This window comes from Corvus kubaryi, unplaced genomic scaffold (assembly GCF_017639235.1).
Source record: "Corvus kubaryi isolate FWS band 111438036 unplaced genomic scaffold, C.kubaryi_AGA036_p1.0 130, whole genome shotgun sequence".
In the NCBI taxonomy this organism is placed as follows: Eukaryota; Metazoa; Chordata; class Aves; order Passeriformes; family Corvidae; genus Corvus; species Corvus kubaryi.
The window spans coordinates 4,594,159-4,614,524 of NW_024580665.1; the positions used below are offsets into that span (position 1 = coordinate 4,594,159).

Sequence of the window (20,366 nt, forward strand, 5' to 3'; positions counted from 1 at the left end):
ACCAGGACACTGCTGTCAGTGTAGGACAGAAGCTGTTTACTGGCATCAGGAGATATTTTTCTGCCGTAACTGTTTGTGAGGTCTGAGCTCAGAGTAGCCTGTTGCTAACCTAGAATGGATATGTACTGCAGAAGGGCTGACACACTTACATTTTGTCTGTCAGGTTTTATCTTAGGTCACTCTGGTTTGGTAGGGCCCTTGTGGGAAGGTGTTTGTGCTCCATTCATTGTAAAAAAAACCTTTCTCAAATTCCAACTTGCTTCCTACTTGAAGCTTTGGTTCTTACTGTCTTTTGTAAAATGTCAGTGGATCCTTCCAACTGTGCCCCTTTCTTAGAAAAGAAGTGTCAGCTGAGCAAGAAAGCAGAATAAGCATGCATGTGAAGCAGATTATTGCTGTCACTGTGAGAATGTGACCATCACCCTCAGTGTCTTTTATTTTGATAGTCTTAGGAGTGAGCTTGTACAAAGGTGCCTTGACAGCTAGTGGAAAGACAAGTGGCTGGTGTATGGCCTAAAAGGACGTCTAAGTTGATTTCCTCCAGCTTTTTAGCACAGCCTGAAGATTGCATGGCCTCCTTAGAGAGGAGTGAGTGTGCTGCCGTAACCAACTCATGCCTCTAATACTGCAGGCCACTTTACTGTGACAGGGAAAGATCCTAAAGAGCAAGACCATCAGAAAGGTAATGGAACAGGATGATCAGGAGGACCCAAAGTGATGCATGGCTGGGGTTTGGGTGTCTGCAGCAGTGCTGGGATGTGGCACTGCCTCGGCAGGTGCTGATGTGCTCAGTTAATGCAGGTGCCAGTTCCTGAGCTGCCACCTCTGCAATGAGTTGGGTACAGCTATGCCAAAGGCAAGTGTAGTAGTGTTGGAAGTGAGCAGGTTTTGAGTAGCTGCTAGTGGGAGCACTGCAAGGCAGGGAGAGGTGTGGCTGCTCAGAGAACTGCAGGTAGGGAGAAGTTGCTTATGTAAGGAAAAGCAACTTGTCGAGCACATTGCACTTCATGGCTTCATACAGCTGGGAAGTTAATAAACAGTGTGGGGGTTTTACAGCCACTTTGTAGGGAACAGTAGTCAGCAGGCCTGTGCTGCAGAACAGGTCAGTGCTGAGTCCCTGTTTTGTCATCTATCTCCAGCTGAGGGCTGAAAATGTTGCTGACACCAGAGGAAACTTAGTTCTAACTAGCACTTGATAAAGAGGCTGTGTTTGCTCAAGCAGTGTTAGCTCTCATAGCAAGACAAATGAGTATGGAGCCATGAGCAGCCTGGTTTGTACTGCACTGCATCACAGTGACACAGATCTAATGGGGAGTCCTTGCCTAACTGCAGTAAACACAAGGTGCTGCAGAACTGATTACAAGTTACTGATCAGAAATGAGTTACTTAGAAATAAAAGTTTGTAATGCAGAATGGCAAAGCCTTTGCAATTAATTCACAGCTTTGGTTAAATTACCTTTATCTAAACTCCTCACAGGTGGCCTGGAGCATTCCAAAAGCATTCAAATTTCAGGAGCTGTTTTGAAATAAAGCCTCATATGACTTTGCACAGGAGAATCATCACAATGTTAGCAATTCTGAATAAATGTTGTTGACTTTTTATGAAAACAAATTGGATTAATCTTGTCAATTAGTCATAGGAAAATGCATTTGCCTTTATATTAAAAGAATGCATAGCATCCCCAATGAGAACATTGCTCTCAATGCAGACATAAGGTCTCTGTTGAATTAAACTGCTTCTGAAATATTTCAGCCTGCAGGTAAATGAACAAGCCAGCGGATCATGTGAAAAGAAGCAAACTGATTTTGTCACTTTCAGTCACTGGGACACTTGCTGGATGCACATTCCTGCTTCTGAGAATTCCCTCCCTGGCTCTCCATTGCCTTGCTGCCCCTGCAGACACGGGCTTCTTAAATGATGGCAGTGTAAAGCTGTGGTTTAGCTCAGAAGGAAGGCCTTCAGAAGGAGGGGTTTGCAAGCCCCCAGTTGCTTTGAAACCCAAAAGAATTTCCTCTGACTGGGGACTTTCCGGCCCTTATCATTATAGGGGAAGAAGAGGCAGATGGCAAACCAAACCCCACCCCATCTAGTCTGCATGTGAGCACACCATTTATTTCTGGTGGCTCTGCAACACAATGTGTGTGTACCACAGAAGCAACACATGGACACCATGAAGAGTCCTTCACATGTTAGGTGCACTCAACAGAAGTAGCTGCCTACGGTTCTTGACACACAAAGAAGCTCTCTAAGGATCCTCTGTTCTGATTCCTTCTCAATTTGTGTGTGAAACAATAGACGCCTTAACCTGCTCTAGCTGTGACCTCACAGGATGGCTGGAAAATTGTTTGCTTGCATGCTGGAGAAAGCTGTATTTAGATCTTCTCCTCACATGGCTGTCATTTGTTCAGGGTTCTCAGAGTGACTGTGTGACATTGCCTGAGTTTGGCAGATGGATTCAAATAAGAGGTGTGAGAAGGCCGAACTGGATTGTGTGTTACATTTCATGGAAAAAACACACTCACAGACACACAAAGAAAAAAGGAAAAAAACCTAAATACAACACAGCAAAATGGAAAATAATTAAATATATTATTTTCCAGTTTTTGTACACAACCCCCCCACCCTTAGATTTTGAATTAAAATAACTTGGTATGTACGTTGGAGATTTGCACCAGCCCCTTTTCTTCATGTTGGACCTCATTTTTCTCTTGGACACCCTGCATGGCAGAGGGCTGGTGGGCTGCCATGCTGTTGGCTGAGGAGTGGGTGAACCCAGGTGTTTTATAAACACTTCAGGCAGCAGAGCTCTCCTGTCTGGGCTGGCTTTCACTTCCAAGGACTAAAGTGTTTCTCAGTTTCTCCTGCTGTTTTGTTTCTAGGGCTTCAGGAACTGTTTATACAGCGATTGACATCGCCACAGGACAAGAGGTAAGTGTCAAAAATCCCAGCAGATTCTGCAGCTGTTGAGTGCTTTCCCCTCTGGTGTGAGCTATGGCTGGAGCTTTGGGTGGCCAGTAGAGCTTTCCTTCAAAGGCTGTTTCTCTGAAGCATGGGCAAATGTCAACTGGCAAAATCCATCATCTGCTGTCTTCAGCTTTTCAGCGAAAGGTCTTTAAGGGCAGTGTGGTTCTGTGCCTCAGTAACTGAACACTTACTGTGGCCATATGTTTGCCAGCAACACTGGATCTGAGGTTTTCGTAAATGCCTGAAAAGGTGCCTGTGAATTCCTAGAATCAATGAGAGCCTTGGTGCTCTCTGTGCTTGGCTGGATGCTTCACCCATAGATCTTAAGGCCAATTTTAAGAGATTAATTTTTTTACTTACTCTGTCTTCAGAACAGGTTGGTGCTCTCCACAGTATTGTTGATCCCACCCTGCTACCATGTTATATTATCCCTGAATGTTTTTTTTAATTGAGAGAAATCTGCTAAGAAATTCCAACAACCTTTGTGCTGATAAAAAGTGGATAATTTTTATTGCCAGTATAAATGTATTGGTTTAGAAATTGTTCTGGCTCTGTTCCCCATTGTGCATCAAGTTGTGCTGTTACAGAGAATGTTGGTCTAGATACACAATTTAATTCTGTTCATTTACAGCATAAAATCTGCCTGTGCATGTGGCCGCAGACTGGTTAGGAATGCAATTTGTAAAATCAAAAGATGTGTCATGGTTAAAGGCCTTGGGAGAACCCTGGAGGTGGCCACAGATTCACCTGTTGCTGGGAGGAATAAATAGCTTTGTTATATTGCTTGATTTCGGAAAGACTGTCCATAGATGGCCAGAAAAAAGGAGGGCAGCGGTATCTGTCAGAGAAGGACACGGTCTCAGTCTTAATTACTAAATCTGTTAAGGCATCCACGAGCTGATGGTAACTGCCATCATTCAGGCCCAATTTATCTCAGTCCCAGGTTTGAACAGCAATACTGTTTACCATTTGTTCGATCACGCATTTGGTCTTCAAAGTATAATGCAAGACATAGTTCAGGAGAAATCATGTTTTGGAAATTTAGTTTTGTGTTTCAGTCATACTGCAGCTGGTAAGAAGTCAGTTGTGTTTTGGTCTGGTGTCAGTGACAGCCTGTTACAGTGATCATATTAGTGAAAGACGAGGTTGTGTCTCAGAGAATCCCACTGCTCTTTGGGGCTCCAGCTTCAGGTTCCTGAATTCTCATTTCTGGCTGTCAGCAGAGATTCAGATCTGAATCTTTCTGGTAGTTCCTTATACACCTGCAGTGCTGCATTTGGTAAATGCACTTAGATTGGAGTCTCCAAGGGGTCTAAAAGGCCTAAGCCTTCCTTATAACCCTAGGCATATCCATAGAATACCAACACATGGATTATTTCTTTTTAGACCCTGACTATAACTGCAAATGTAAACTGTGTTAAAAGAGTTTTCTTTAGAGGAGCAAATCAAAATTTCAGAAGTTGGGAAGTTGCTAGGATTGTGTTTTTGTTACGGAGCAACATCTGTCATGTATGTCTGTGTTTGCTTTGTTATGCAATCAAGAATAGCAGGTGATGTAATCAAAAATCATGTAATTGTTCACTGCGTGTTCATTCTGATCTTGTGCAACAGACTACTCAGGTTAATGGTTTTTAATGTCATTTTAGGTGGCCATAAAGCAAATGAATCTCCAACAGCAGCCCAAAAAGGAACTAATTATCAATGAAATCCTGGTCATGAGGGAAAATAAGAATCCCAATATTGTTAACTATTTAGACAGGTAAGTTGTTCTGGTATTATCACGGGAATGTTCGTTTACACACTGCAGGCCAAAGGTTAAAAAACCTTTTGATCACTGCAGAAGATGGAGCTCTTTATTATTTCTCTACTCATCTCCAGTGGATGGGAGGAGATTGCACTGGCTCTGCATTAGTCTTTTCTGGCGTACATAGTTTGAATTCTATTTTCAAAAACCTGGATCAGCCATATCTTACTAAAACAACAGTCTGTCAGCTCCATGTTCCAAGTACCTCAATGTTTTTTTGTTCTGGGGTTTGTTTTTTTTAAAGTTGATCAGATTTTCTGTGTCTTGTGCAAAGTGCTGACAAACCATCCTAGAAATTCTTTCCTTTGGGCTGTTTTCACTATTTTCTATTGCTGGGGATGCCAGGAAGACTAACTTATTGTTTCCAGAAACACCTAATTTGACAGTTTTTTGATTGCCTTTCCTGTTTCTGAGTATATGTTTTGCAAGGTTTTCCAAACACTTGACCGACTTCTGTCCTCAGTGGTGCACACCCTCCTCCCATGGATAACTTTGAAAGTTGTGTTGCCTCGCTCCTGGGGTTAATGATGGAATTCATGAGTTAAGATGATGAACCAGCTGGTGGCAGGTGTCCTGGTTCCAGATTTATCTTTGCTGTTACTAAAGTGCATTCTTCACTTGCTTGTCACCTAAGACATCTCCATTTTCATGGATGTGCCTTTCTCATGTAGACTGTGCAAATTCCAAGAACTGTGTAGCCTAGAAGGAATGTCCTTTTCATTTTATTTTGTCTTTATTTGCAAGTGACCTGGAGACAAAAATCAGTTGTACGTTATGATAATTCGTTGATTTAGCTGTGCACATTCATCTCCACAGCATTGTTTTCTCCTTTCAGCTACCTTGTTGGTGATGAACTGTGGGTGGTGATGGAATACTTGGCTGGAGGTTCTTTAACCGATGTTGTCACCGAGACATGTATGGATGAAGGACAGATAGCTGCTGTCTGTCGGGAGGTGAGGTATCCCACTTGTGCTTCTGTTTGCATGGACAAGATGCTGCTTCTGTTTCTGTGATGTGTTGTCATTCATTATAGGGAGAAGAAAGAGCAGATCCACTGCAGCGGCAGTCATTCTGTCTGTGTTTGCAGGGGACAGTCTGTAGCAACAACTGATGTTTCCCTTTCAAAAGCTGATACAAGACATGACTCCTAACAGTGTTGGAGCAGCAAGCTCTTCTCTTGACAGCACTGTGTTCTGCCATTCCTCACCATTCCCCTAGAAAAGAAGGATCTTAGAGCCATTTCCTTTCTTGTGTGATGAAATCATGCCATGAATTTTTGCCCTTACATTTCTTTTTTCTCTTATCAGTGCCTGCAAGCCCTGGATTTCCTTCATTCCAACCAAGTGATCCACAGAGACATCAAAAGCGACAATATTCTTCTTGGGATGGATGGATCTGTCAAATTGAGTAGGTATTCTTGGTCAGTAGGTATTCCTGGATGTGGGGTGTGGGATTGCTTTTGAGTGACGGCCAGTTCTCCAAAAGTGGTGCTGGTGGGAGTGCCTGGTCCCTTGCTGAGGGCACAGCTGCAATGTGCAGAGACGTCTAGAGGGAAACAGGGTGTCAAGAGTGGCTTTGCTTTGTGTATGATCCTTCCAGATTGGAGGGAGTTACAGTCTAAAGCTTCAAGTGACTAAGTAAAAGCCACTGCATGTAACTTGAGGGTTTCTTTAAGTGGCCAGTTCCATACTACCTTGGCTACAGCCCCGGGGAATCACAGCATGGCTGCTTTTCCAGCTAGATTCCACAGTGCATTCTCAGACTTAAAGTGGGGGATTCTTTTGCTTGGTTTCATAATTCAAGCTGGCTTTAACAGTATTTGTTTTTCTCCTCAGCTGATTTTGGCTTCTGTGCTCAGATCACCCCTGAGCAGAGTAAACGGAGCACAATGGTGGGGACTCCTTACTGGATGGCACCAGAAGTTGTAACAAGAAAAGCATACGGCCCCAAAGTGGACATCTGGTCACTTGGGATCATGGCAATAGAAATGGTGGAAGGAGAACCTCCTTACCTTAATGAAAATCCTCTCAGGGTAAGGTGAAATATCAGATACCGCTGTCTTTCTAATCTGGGCCATATTTTGTCTTCCATGAGCTAAAGTCACATTTACATCAGCTTGAACTAGTTCTACAAAGGCCCACTTCTAAAAATGTTCCTACAGCACATCAATATCTGCTGTAACTTTGATTGGATCACTGTGAGAACCTCAGAGGAGAAGTGACATGTGCCTGTGCAGAAATTTGCCACTTTGGCCTTCAGTGATGCTTGAAATTTCTCATACCCTTTTTGAACTCTCTTTGAGCTGTATCTCCAAATGACAAAAATTTTCAAGTGCCATACTTCTCCAGTTGGGGAATTTTTATGAAAAGCATTGGAGCTGTACCTGCAGGCACAGAACTCTTTTCAGTCTCAGGCTGATAGATTACCTGAACCTTCCAGGAAAGGTCACTGGTTCTAGTAATGCCATCATTATTTATTATCAAACACATTCTAAAAGTACCTTTTAGCACAGATACTTGTAGTAAAGTAGTGTATTTTGAAGTTTTCAGTTTTATCCTAATGTCTTAAAATGAAATGGGCAGGTCTTACACCAAATGAGTGTGTAGTAGTGGAGGAAATGTATACCAGGATAAAAACTTGTGACTGACAGCTGAAGCAAAATGCTGCACAGTTAATTCCTAACAAATGCGGGAATTTATGAGAAAATTAATTTTTACCTATTACATACATATTTTTGTAATTAGAATAGAGCATGACCTTTAGCTTTGTCCCTGCTGTAAGGCTGTGCTTTCTCTGGTCTGTGACACCCAGACTGTGTATTGCAGACTGACAGAAGAAACTACAGAAGGGTCAGGACATACCCCCCAGCTGCTTAAGAAAATAGTACATCAATTATACAAATTTCAGTCTTTCACTCTTTTTGAAAAAGGTTCCTGAGTTTTCTTGGAAGACTGCCTTTGCTTTGGTACGTGCCCTGGGGTTTTTGGTTCCAGGGCACACGTGTGGAGTGTTGTGCGCTGTGTCACCTCATTAGGGTGGATAAGAAGGAAACAGGTTTGGATTCAGAGTGGTGCTGAATAAGCAGAGTGCACTGTAGCTGGCAGGGTGGTGTTAGGTCTCTGTCACTGCAACCCTGTTGTACCAGCAGAGAACTTTACACATCACAGTTTTGCTTGTTTCCTGTGAACCCATATTTCACTTGCGAAAAATGCAGTTGCCTTGTATAAGGCAGCAAAAACAGGTGAAAAGAATTAGCATTATTGATCCAGATGCTGAAAATTCCCTGCTTCCTTAATCTCAAATGTTGATTGGGGCTCCTCAAGAAGCCTCAGGTCAGCTGTTAGAATCATAACTGGATTTCCTATTTCTGACCAAATTCACAGTCAGATATTCTTGAGATCTGTGTAAGAGGTCTCAGCTGCCTCCAAACAGGAGAGCTTATAAAGCAAGACTGCTTTTTACAGCAAAATTTTTTTAGCTGATAGCGCACAGTAGTTGTTGGATTTCTTGTAATATATAGTGAATAAATTTCTTTCATAGCCCAAGCCACTTTCTCCATACCAAGCTTTCAGTATTACAGCTGCCAAAACCTCCTGTTTCTTGCCTGGCTTGAGGCTTCATCTTCTGGGATGGGGATGTCATTAATGCATTTACTTGAGTATTAAAATTAGTTGAGGGTTACCACAGGGATGGAATTATTCCTTTTTCTGATGAGACTATTAAAAGTTTTACCACGTAAGTGAAGCTGATTTGAAATTTAGAAACTGCTGAAAGATAGTTGAAGGTGGCTCCTGTCTGCCCAATTATGCCTTTTCATCATAATATATTTGTGCATGCAACTTCACATGTCTGTTGAACATGAGGCTCCAAATGTTTCTGGATTTTATCCAAGGAATAAGGTGATGGATGTCTTTTTTTTTTATCCAGTAACAATTTTTTATCAAGAACAGAGCAAAAGACTTGATGAGTTTTGTTTTATGGAAGCCATACTGTAGGGACCAGTGAGCACTGCAGAGATGCATTTTATGTAATAATCCTTTGAAATAATATATTTAGACCACACTGACTCTTTAAAATGGCCTGTAAAGCTGTGTCAATACTTGGAGAAGTAAAATGTGCTGATGTAGTTCCTACTAACTAGGTCAGCCAATGAAATCAGCTGTCAAGGCAAGATCATTTTGATGTTGGAATAGCTGTGACTGCATCAGGGTTTTTTGGGGCTTTTTGCTGGGGTTTTGTTGTTGCTGTTGTTGCTATAGGAAAGTCATCTCCAGCCCTCTGCTAGGGAAGAAACTGCCAGTGGAGACTGAAGCTTAAAAATAGGGTGTATGTGAGCGTTTCTGGGTATGAATGAAACAATCTTCTGTTTCCTTTGTCTCCAGGCGCTGTATCTGATAGCTACAAATGGGACACCAGAGCTGCAGAACCCGGAGCGACTCTCGGCTGTGTTCCGAGACTTTCTCAACTGCTGCCTGGAGATGGATGTGGACAGGCGAGGGTCTGCCAAGGAACTTCTGCAGGTAAGATATGAGGCAACTGCAGGTGAAACAGATGTCCAAGGGATTGGTTTTCTCGTCAGATAAAGGCATCGGGCAGATAAAGGCATCAGGCAGCCCTCCCCCCTATATGAATGTCCAGTCTTGGTGCTTTCCAATGTAGAATCCTACAACAGTTTGGGTTGGAAGAGACCTTTAAAGGTCGTCTAGTCTGACTGAGCCAGGATCTCTTAAACTAGGTCACGTCGCTCGGAGCCCCATCTGGCCTGACCTTGAATGTTTCCAGGGATGGATTTCCACCTACAACATCCCTGGGCAACCTGTACCAGTGTTTCACCACTTTCCTTGTAACCAATTTCTTAATTAGATCAAATCTAAATTGATCGTCTTTGGGTCGAAAACTATTCTCTCTTGATCTGTTGCAACAGGCCTGCTAAAAAATGTGTCCCTAACTTTCTTACAAGCCCCCTTGAAGTACTGAAGAGTTGCACAGTGAGGTCTCCCCAGGGCCTGCCCTTCTCCAGGCTGAACAAGCCCAGCTCTCTCAGCCTTTCCTCAGAGGAGAGACGTTCCACCTCCTGGTCATTTCTGTGGCCTTGTTTTGTACTTTTGGGAGTACATTCAGTTGTAATTCTTGGCAAAAGAACTGAAGTAGAATGATACCAGGTATAGAGACCTGAAATGGTGGTGGTGGGGGAGGCACCCAGTAAAAGCAGTCGCAGCCAAGCTGTCAGAGATTTGGCTGTGGGAGGGAGGAGGCTGTGGGGAGTTCACCATGAGCCTCAGAGGGGGCCCCGGCTTGTCCCTCCTGCTCCTCTCTTAGAGGTTTCTGCCACTATGCCCCATTTTTAGTGGTTTCTGCCACCCAAACAGGGACAGCTGAACAGGACTTGTCCCAGCTCTGTTTGCTTCCTGCACAGTCAAGCTGCTCCAGATTTGCTGCCAGATTTTGTAGCAGAGAGGGAGCTGTAGAATGTGCCACTTGACTGTCCCTGCTGGGAGGGAAGTGCCAGCCAGCACAGGAGGGCGAGGGGATGGAAAGGTAGACACTGCTCTCTCTGCAAGCCAGAGCTGACTCCATCAGCACTCTGCCACTTGTCTCCCTGCTCTTGACTTGCTGCTGAAAACCTGTACCTCAGTACAGGTCTTGAGAAAACACATAAGCCTAAATCCTACTGGGTTAAACATTTCTTAGAGGTATTGGAGTTTCCTAAAGAATGACTTACACGCATCTTTTTTGACAATTAACACAGTTTGTGTCTTTAGAAAGGAGGAACCTAAGTGAGTCTTTTGAGTTTCCTGAAAGGAACAAAGCTCTGGGGCAGCAAGCAGCATTCCCAGAGCACTGGCAGGGCAAAAATCCCAGCAAGCTGAAGACACCTGGATAAATAGATTGCTAGGTGTGTGGGCCATGTTTGCCTGTGATAGCAATGTTCTGGACGTGAAGGTGGAAGTGCAGATGGTCCCCTCAGTCCTATTTCTGAGTATTTCTGGTAATGAGTGGAATCCTGCTTGAGCCTGTGAGGAACTGAGTTTGGAAAGTAATGGTTCCTTTTTGTTTTTTTTTTTTTCCTTTGGGCAGCATCCATTTTTAAAATTAGCCAAGCCGCTCTCGAGCCTGACTCCTCTGATCATTGCAGCGAAGGAAGCAATTAAGAACAGCAGCCGCTAGCACTGCAGGTCGGCTTTCTGCCCTGCCAGCTCGGAGCAGGACTGAGAACACAAACTCTGTAAAACCTCAACTCTCGTGCTGTGGGACAGATGGATGGATGAACAAACCAACGGTCACAGTCATGGTGGTAGGACCACCCCAGTTCCTCAAGGAGTAAAAATTATCATTTGTCTTCTTCCTGCTTTCTGGCTCCTTAATTTATTTTTAAGATGAATCGGGGCTAAGGACAGAGAGGTAATGACAGAAAACGCTTTGCTGCCTCAATCATTTCCAAGATAAAGTAAATTCAGTTGGAAGATTCCCTTCCTTCTCACCCTGTGAATAAGCTGTACACTCACTTTTAATTCAGTTCTTTCTTAACGATGTAAAGTTGTGTTTATGGGGTTTTTGGTATGGTTTGGAATTGGAGAAGGGCAATTCTTCATTCATCAACTCCAGACTGCACTGCCTTTTGAATACAGCCCACTCGCAAGGTTTTGCCCAGTCATGGTACTTCTAGATGAGGGAGAAAGTGCAATTGCATTTCCAACCAAAAAGGAATGAAGAGTGGGACAGACAAAAACATCCTGTGGAGATACAGGCATTCAGCTGGGACTGTGTAGTGTTTTAATTCTTGCCAATTGGATTTGTACCCCTAACTGCAATCTCTTTGCCTGGGTGAGAACCTTACTCAGCTGAAAAAGCAGAAAGATCAGTCGGTGTGCTGAGAACAGGCTCATCTGATGCAAAGCTGTCAGAGCAATGTGAGGGGAGAGGGGGCCCAGCCATGCCTGGTGCTGAGGCCCAGCAGAGCCCTGGCAGAGCCCAGAGCAGCCTCAGCATCAGCAGATCCAGGCTGGAAGGAGGCACTGGTGGTGACAAGAAGCAGCAGCCTGGCCCTGAGTGCCTCTTCCTGGGACAGGACTAATCCTCCCGTCTCAGAGCCAAACTGAGCGTGGGCTGCTCCCCTGGGAAATCATGGCCATGCTGTGAAATGCGCAGCCTGATGGAATTGGCCATCCTGAGTCTCTGCAGGAGTGGAGAAGGGCAAACAGAGCAGAGCGGTGGTGTCTCTTCTGAGGGTGCCTGTTCTTCTCCCAGCTGTCTTGTAGCTTCTGGGAAAGGTTTGTAGTGTCTGCGGAATTCTCGGCAGAGGGTGAGGGAGCCAGGCTGCTCTGCAGGCTCCTGCACAGGTGAGTGTCCTTCAGGCACAGGAGTTCTGCCCTGGGAATCAAGGCTGACGCGAGGGACAACCTGCACAGTTCAGATCTGCAGGAGCCAGTGCAGCAGCCAGCCCTGGAAGAAAGCGCCTTAAAACCTGGAGTTGTGCACTGAGCAAGAGCAAAGGTGTGAAATACAGAGTGGATTGCAGAATTACTCAGAGGCACCAGGCCAGCATGCTCTCTGCTGTCCTACATATGGCAAGCACTGCGTAATGAAGCTCCGAGTTGCTGCAAGAGAGGGAATCAGGGATGTGCCTGAGGATTGTGCTTGACTAGTCAACAGATTTGGAAGGGAGCAGAATATTTTCAGAATGCAATTTGTGTTTTACTTATTCATTGCTGAAAGACACAGTGTGGCTTCACTCAGTAAAAGCATTTGCACGGCGTATTTGTTGCTGTATTTTAGGAGTACAACTCATGCAGGACCTTCAAAACAGCAACTGAAGCAACACACCCAGTGAGCAAAAAAAACCCCACAGTAAAACAGCTTTCTGCTATAGATCTCCCTGTTGGCCTGGTCCTGAACAGGGTTAAGTAGCCTTTAAGGCACTCGCTGCCTTCATGTCTGGCCAGCAGAAATGAAGGATGCTTAGGCTGTTCTTGAATCAGGCCAGGAGCTTGTCTGGCTTTGGTGTCCTGTTTAGTTGCAGTCTGTGTGGCAAGTGTCCTTACTGTTGCTACCCTCGCTTGCACTGGCCATCCCAGTGTCCTTAGCAGAGGCAACAGGCAGAGGCAACCCTCCTTGAGTTACCACAGCTAAGTAGGAATTAACTTTTCTTCATTTCTTGGGGAGCACAACAGGTCCGATTTTTCAGATGGCCAGATAACACGCTGAGGCAAGCAGCTACGGTTTCTTGAGCTGGGAGAACATCAGGAGGAGCTGAGGGAGCTGCCAGAAGCCCACAGCTGAAGCGACAGTGGCTGACACGACCTGGAGCAATGGCTGCCAAGCTTTCCCTCCATAAAAAAAGCCCCTGGGGAGCAGGAGTGGCCAGAACAAGCAAACAGGCCATAGCACAGCAGATGGTGCAGAAGGGCGTGCAGGAAGGTGCTGAAGCCCTGCCAGCTTGACCGGGGAACAGTGGTGTCCACCCAACAGAAAGCCTTGGCTTCTCTCAGCTCTGCACCCACCACAACCCACGCAGCGGCCCAGACAGAGCTCTGGTGGGATCATGCTGCCAGCCAGGTGTCAGCTGCAGGCTGTGCCCTACTCTTAGGCCAGTCCTGGTGGCAGCAGCATGAGTACAACTGTGGGACGTGTCCACTTTGGGCCAGAGCTGCAGCAGGAGGTGAATAGCGGCAGGAGTATCCGAGCTCACTGCACCCCTTTCCAACATTTACCTGGCTAAGGGGGAGATCCCAGCTGATTGGACTATGGCAAATGTGACATTGATCTACACGAAGACCTGGAAGGAGGATCTGGGGAACTACAGGTCTGTCAGCCTGACTTCAGTGCTGGGAAAAGTCATGGAGCAGATCATCTGGAGTGCCATCACACGGCACATACAGAACGACCATGGGATCAAGCCCATGTAGTGAGGGTTTGGGAAAGGCAGGTGCTGCCTGACCAGCCTGATCTCCTTTTACGACAGCATGACCTGCCTAGGGCATGAGGGGAAGGGCTATGGATGTGCCTACCTGGAATTCAGCCTTTGTTAGTGTTTCCCACAGCTTTGTGCTGGAGAAACTGGCTGCTCATGGCTTGGATGGGTGCACTGTTCACTGGATAAAAAACTGGATGGATGGCTGGGCCCAGAGAGTGGTGGGGAATGGAGTTACATCCAGCTGGGGCTGTCACCAATGGTGCACCAGGGCTGGGTACTGGAGCCAGTTGTGTTCAATATCTGTATCAGTGATCTGGACGAGGGGATCAAGGGCACCCTCAGTCAGGTAACACCAAGCTGTGTTGGGGTGTTGATCTGCTGGAGGACAGGAAGGTTCTGCAGAGGGATCTGGACAGGCTGGATTGCTGGTCCAAGGCCAGTTGGATGAGGTTCAATGAGGCAAAGTGTCAGATCCTGCACTTGGGTCACAACAACCCCCTGCAGTGCTCCAGGCTTGGGGAAGAGTGGCTGGAAAATGCCTGGTGGGAAAAGATCTGGGAGTGCTGGTTGACAGCAGCTGAATTCCAGCAGCGTACAACTACCTGAAAAGAGGTTGGAGCAATGGGGGAATCGGTCTCTTCTCCCAAATAATAAGTGATGGGACAAAAGAGGAAATGGCTGCAAGTTGCACCAGGGAAGGTTTAGATTGGATATAGGAACAATCTCTTCACCAAAAGGCGAAGAGATTGGTCAAGCATTGGAACAGGCTGTGCAGAGCAGTGGTTGGGTCACCATCTCTGGAGGGATTTAAAAGATTTGTAGATGTCGCACTTGGGGACAGGTTTAGTGGTGGACTTGGCAGTGCTGGGTTGATGGTGGGACTCGATGAGCTCAGAAGTCTTTTCCAACCTGAACGATTCTGTTCTGTTTAGAAGACTTTGTTTCTCTTGTGAGGTCCCATTTTTGTCTGTCAGCTCAAGATCTCTGTCTGTAGGAAAAGCTTCCTTGCGAAAGAGTAATTTGGGCTGGAGATGGGCTGCCCTCAATGTGTAAAGCATTCATCAGGATGAAACATGTTTGTATTCCTGTAAGAAATGAAGAAATGAGTGACAGTTTCTGTTTCCAGTATATCTTTTTTTTTCCTGTCCACAAAAGAACAGACAGCCGTCCTTTAAAAGGAAAGCACTTTGTAATGGCACGTGTTTGCTGGACATACACTCTAAATATTTCTGTTGATAAACTACACTGTTTGATTGCGGAAGGGAGGAATTTCCTATTTATTTCCTTTACCTATAAATATTTCAGCATCTCTACGTTAAAAAAAAACCCACCACCACAACTTTCCAGAAGACAGCAGGTACGAAAAAAAAGGAAATCAAATGGTAGCTTTTTTTTTCTAATCAGTGTATGCCTCAGCATACAGAATATTGTTGGCATTGACTTTTTAAAGACAACTGCTGTTCTAAGAGGCCTTACTTTTTATTTTATTAAATACTACATTTCTTTTTCTTTGCATCAGCAAATCTAGAGATTTTTCTTTTAAAACCAATTCCTGGGAGGCAGACAAGATTCAGCAGAAATAATCTCTGCCAGTGGCTGTTTTCAGCATGGACTTGCCCAGCTGAGGCTGTGTGACATGCAGGGAAACGTACCTCCAGTATCCCTGTGGCTCCGTGCTTGGGACAGTCTCTGGTGCTAATTCTCACTCACTAGATACTGAAAGATGGCAGCTGTGTTTGTATCCTCCCAGCCTGGAAATTAAATGTAGAAAAGACAGAAATATTTTTTAAAAAAACCAACAACACAAACCCACAAAAATCCAGTCCTGAGGAGGCTAAGTCTTGTACATTATTTACAGGCTCATAGAGTATATTAGGATTGACAATAGTATTGACCTTGCAGAAAGGAAAGAGATAAATACTGTAAAATCTCTGGAGCCACCTCGGGTTTTCTGACTGCTATCCTCAGATCAAGCAATTAGTTATATATATTTTTGAAGTATTAGAAATAGGCTGTTTCTGTTGCAAAATGAAAACTAAAAGTTTCAGACACTTTCATTCCAAGGTTTTAAAAGATTGGTTAATTGTCTTCATTTTAAAATTAAACAGTGAAATACCCTATCCAGGAACTTGACTATGATTCCCATCCTTGCAATGAAGACATGTGAAAACAATCTGATAGCTCACTGTGGTTTAAATGTGTTTCGGGACAGAAGCATAGCAGTGAAGTCAGGGAAGTTTGAGAAGCACAGAAAAGTTTATTTATTTAAGAAAAAAAAAGGGAAAAAAGATAACCATACCTATGTAAAATTCCATACAGCTCCTGCATGCACTCCTGGGAACCTGCACGGGGGTGGATCTTACAGTGCTCTCAGGGTTGGATCCCAAACTTGGGCTGGAGTTACATTCTCACTTCTTGTGTCCAGTGCTTCTGTAAATATATGTGTATTTATTCTTCATCTTTGGCTACTTGTTGGCCACTCCACTACAGACAAAAGAACTCAAGGGTTTGTGCTGAGTTTCTTTGAGGCCAGTGGCTGCGCTTTGGCAGGTCTTTGAGTCAGTCCTTCCCCATGTCCTGCCACCAAAAATTAAGCACATTCTAGTCACCACAAGAAGGGAAATACCTGTCTCCGGTCCTCTAGTTCCTCTAGTTGTAGGAAATGTCACTATACTCTATTGTCCATATGGCAGTTATTTCCAATATATAATCCTTGGTGTGGCTACTGAATATTCCTCACACTGAGCATGTAAATATCTGTATTTCTTAGTCCAGTCCTGAGCAAATCCAGTGAGCAAAGAGCCAGAGAGAGCCTTGTGACATCTACCATTAAAGGCAGGAGTCAGTGTTTCTTCGCTTGACACCCAGAGCATGCACTCTAGTGCCAGCTTTGCCTTGCTAAGTGCTACCAAGCCAGTGGTCCATACACCTTCCTGGTGTCCATGTTTCCTCTTGGACCATTCATTCATGCCCAGATGTGCAGCAACTTAATGATGGGTTGATGAAGACCTATAAATACAAGTGTTCATCTCCTTTTTTTTTTTTCCTCTCCTCTCCCCAGGTAACTATCTTCAATTTTATCCCAAATTTTCAGGAAGCAGACAAAGGATGACCTTTGTCTTTCAAGAAAAACCATCCAAGTTTTTTCTGAGTGTGATTTGCACTTCAGGGATCTTTGAAACTTCTCTTTGCTTGTGTCTGTCCTTGAGCTGACAGGGTAATTTTATTTTTCTGACTGAAACTTGCAGAATCTCACTTACCCATCTCTTTTTGGATGCAGTTTAGAGCTGAGTGCCATAATCCTAGGTGTGCATCGTGCCTGCAAACCATTACTGGCCTGAGCCTACCAACAGTTGTATGTACCTTTGGTTACAAGAGTAATCTCAAAAGAAAAAATGGTCTTACAGTAAAGAGGAGGAGGGATGCCCATATGCTCTGCATGGGTGCCCTTTGGGCTGCCACATGGGCACGAGCCTGCAAACTTCATTCTTGCTGCTTAGCAGTTCCCCCAGGCAAGCACTTGAGTTCTGCAAGAATCTGACCCTGACTGAGGAAACTGGGGGCAATATCATTAGTTTAAATTGACAATATTGAAAACTACTAATTGATTTAATAGCCTATGATCACAGTAGCTTTGCCCTGCACAGTTTTCCAGCAGACCACACATCAGCTTCAGCACTTATGTGTCAGGTACCATCTGCTCTGTTTGGTGGCACCTTGTTTACATCTGCTGGAGGTTTGTGAGCAGCACCTGCTTTGCCCAACAAAGGTACAAAGCCAAAAGGAGCGTAGTTGGGTGCCATGGCCTGGGTTGGCAGCCATGAATGCCAGTCGGAAGAGCTGTCAGACACATCTGCACACACCTTTGAATCACAACTCCCTGGTGTTAAGGGTTTATGGATGCCAGCCACTGGAACAGGTTCTGACCCTGGTATCCAGAGGTCTTTTCCAACAGAAAGGATTCTGCAGTTCTGTGATTCTATCTGCTGGATTCAGCTGGGTCCACGTTAGCAACTTCAGTTTGATCAAAAAGTTTCCTCTTGGTCAGCTCTTGTAGCCTAAGGCTTCAGCTCCTTTAGCTCCCAGTGCTGAGCTGCTCATGCTAAGTGAGACAACTCGGAGAGAAGAACACAGTTCATCCAATTTCTTCTGGGACACTGAGAGGGCAAGTTTGTGAACAGGCAAGTATTGTTTATGTGTCACCTCTCTGTCCTTCATGCCTTTCAGTGCTTTGAAACAGCAAAGAGCTTTCTCCAAGAGTGCAATGAAGCAGCTGTTCCTTCTCCCAGGTCTCGCTCTTCCCGGTCTCTGCACTTGACTGGCTTTGTCCCTCTTGCTGTGCCCTCTGTTCCTCTTGTGCTCCGTGGCTGCTACCCAGGACTGTGGAACTGGCACAGATCCAGTGGTCGAGACCCTCATTTCTCTGTCCTTGCAGCTGCCTGATCACAGCAGCCTTTTCCACTTGGAAGCTTCATATGGAGAGGGTATCCCCACCTCTGTTGCCTGCAAAACCTCATGGAGCCCAGGGCCTGCCATCTGAAGTCAGTGCATTGAGGGCTCCCAGACACCTCAGGCTGGTGTGACTCCACTGCACATGGGAGGGAAGAGTAGCAGGAGGTTGTTTTGAAATGTCCATTTGCTGCTGCTGCTGCTGCTTCTGTGTATCCAGCCCTGCCCCAGGCTTAGGGATCAGATTCAAGCACTGCTACTGCTCCTACTGGCGTCAGTGAGAACTTGATTGTTGCTGTCAAAGCCAGCAGAAGCGGTCGCTGAAGCAGCGGGTGCTGATGGTGCCCCGAGCCCCGGGACTGGAGGGGCCCCTTGGCTGCGGGGCTGGGAGGGAGCCGCCCCTTGTTCTCACTCTGCCTCACGCAAAGCTGGGCTGCTCACAAGTGGGGCAGCACAGCAAACAGGCAGCCTGGGAGTCTCTTCCATCCTCGTCTCTTGAGATTTTTCACCTTTGAGCTTAAGGTCTACAAAGGCAACTGCTTTTGGTCCTGCTGTGTATCGCCACGTTAAGCAATGCTGCTAAATCCATCTGTAGCACAGCAGCAGGGGAAAGGCCTCAGCCCTTCAGTGTCAGGAGCTACCGGACTCTGCCTGAGCAGCTCAGCCAGCAGGAAGGGAGCTGCTCCACATGGGAACGAGGAGCAAAGGACCGCAGCACCTCCTTCTTGGGCAGAGCCAAAATTCGGTGGGGGAATAACAGAGTTATTCTCGTGCACTGGTGCATCAGCACTGCAGGTGCTGTGCCCGCAAGCACATGGTTCGAGATCTGCAAAAGAATTCTGCAACTCTTGACTGGGTCAGGATGTCACCAGTGCTAAACTCCACTTTAGTCCAAAGCAACCAGTTTACACCTCTGCTGGTGTCTGCTAGATTTTTTTCTTCAGGGTATCCAGACAAAAGTAAACAGAGGAGGAGCCTACATTTTCATTGTTGAGCAGAAATGTATCTCATTTTGCTGTACATTCCTTTTTTAAGACGTGTTATCTGTTTAAAAAAAAAGAAAAAAGAAAAAACAGAAAAAATATGAAAGAGGAAAAAAACATGTGTAGTGAAAAATCTTCTGTAACTTTGGATTAAGAGGTAACTGATCTTTTTAAAAAGAGAACTATGTTATTTACTTTGCAAATGTGCTGATGGCATGGATCCATCTCACTGACCTCAGCATCCTTTTTTTAAAGATTTTGGGTTTTGTTTCCAATATTAAGTTATTTTAAATTGTGGTTGAAGCAATAGGAAATTGAAATATGGATTGTGCATGACTGTGTCTTGAGTGTAAAAATATTGCAGTTTGAAACTTGGACCTAAAGTATTGCAAATAAAAGTTATAAATACCAATGGATTGTGTGACAGCAGCTTTTCCTATAGCATGTGCAGCATCAGAAAGACTTCATCAGTGTGGCTGTGGGTGCTTTTAGCTTTGTCCTGTGCCACTCTATGATGACATGAAACAGGACTTAACCTGCCACCAGCCCAGGCCACCCTTTGGCACCCCAGCTCCTTGGACCTTGTGTCCGCACAAGCAGACACAAAGTGTTTCTGCTGCTTCCCCCTTTTGCACAAATCCACAGAGAGCTGGGATTTTTCCCGGTCTCGTGTCTCCATTGTGCCGTATTCCTAAAGAACCAGCAGCCCCTCCCGATGAATACGGTGAGTTACACAGATGCTTGTCAGCTCCACTTCCTGCCTAGAAATCTTGAAACTGCTTCTAAATGCTGCTCACTTCAGCTCTTGGACACCTACTCACACAGAGCTGGGACAAAAATGCCACGGATGCCAGCTTACAAGGTGAGTTACGCCAAAGAAGGGCTATCTGGGAAATCTCTATCCCTGCCTATCCTTTTAAGAGATCTGTACACGGGGGTGCGCACAGATGTGTCTTGTATCTAAAGGAAGGAATGTGCAAGCAACGTGACTGACACTTTCGCTCTCCGTGCTCGTTCCGCAGCCACGGGTACAAAGACATTATGGGAACCCTTGTGCAGACAGAGCCTTCTATCCCTGCAGAACGCAGCGCGGCGGGTGGGGGCGGTTGGCGGGCAGCGAGCCCCGGGCAGCAGGCGAGATCCGGCTCCGCACCTGCCGGGCCCTGCTAAGGCTCAATGCCAGCTCCTCTGCAACAGCAAAGACCTTGAGCCTTGTCAGTGCCCAGAGGGGCAGTGCTGGCCCGGCTGCAC

The 20,366-nt window shown here is 45.5% G+C and overlaps 1 protein-coding gene across 11 annotated transcripts in view; it reads left to right on the plus strand.

Annotated features, from left to right (window-relative positions):
- Positions 1–19,527, plus strand: part of LOC121665181 (serine/threonine-protein kinase PAK 3) — a 132,184-nt gene extending 112,657 nt beyond the window's left edge. For all 11 annotated transcript variants that reach the window (XM_042029177.1, XM_042029127.1, XM_042029146.1 and 8 more), the window contains 7 exons: positions 2,881–2,929; positions 4,612–4,724; positions 5,605–5,722; positions 6,077–6,176; positions 6,605–6,801; positions 9,152–9,289; positions 10,848–19,527. In XM_042029177.1, coding sequence (XP_041885111.1) covers positions 2,881–2,929; positions 4,612–4,724; positions 5,605–5,722; positions 6,077–6,176; positions 6,605–6,801; positions 9,152–9,289; positions 10,848–10,937 — 805 coding nt within the window. In that variant the 3' untranslated portion in view covers positions 10,938–19,527. The remainder of the gene's footprint in view (positions 1–2,880; positions 2,930–4,611; positions 4,725–5,604; positions 5,723–6,076; positions 6,177–6,604; positions 6,802–9,151; positions 9,290–10,847) is intronic.
- Positions 19,528–20,366: the final 839 nt, after the last annotated feature.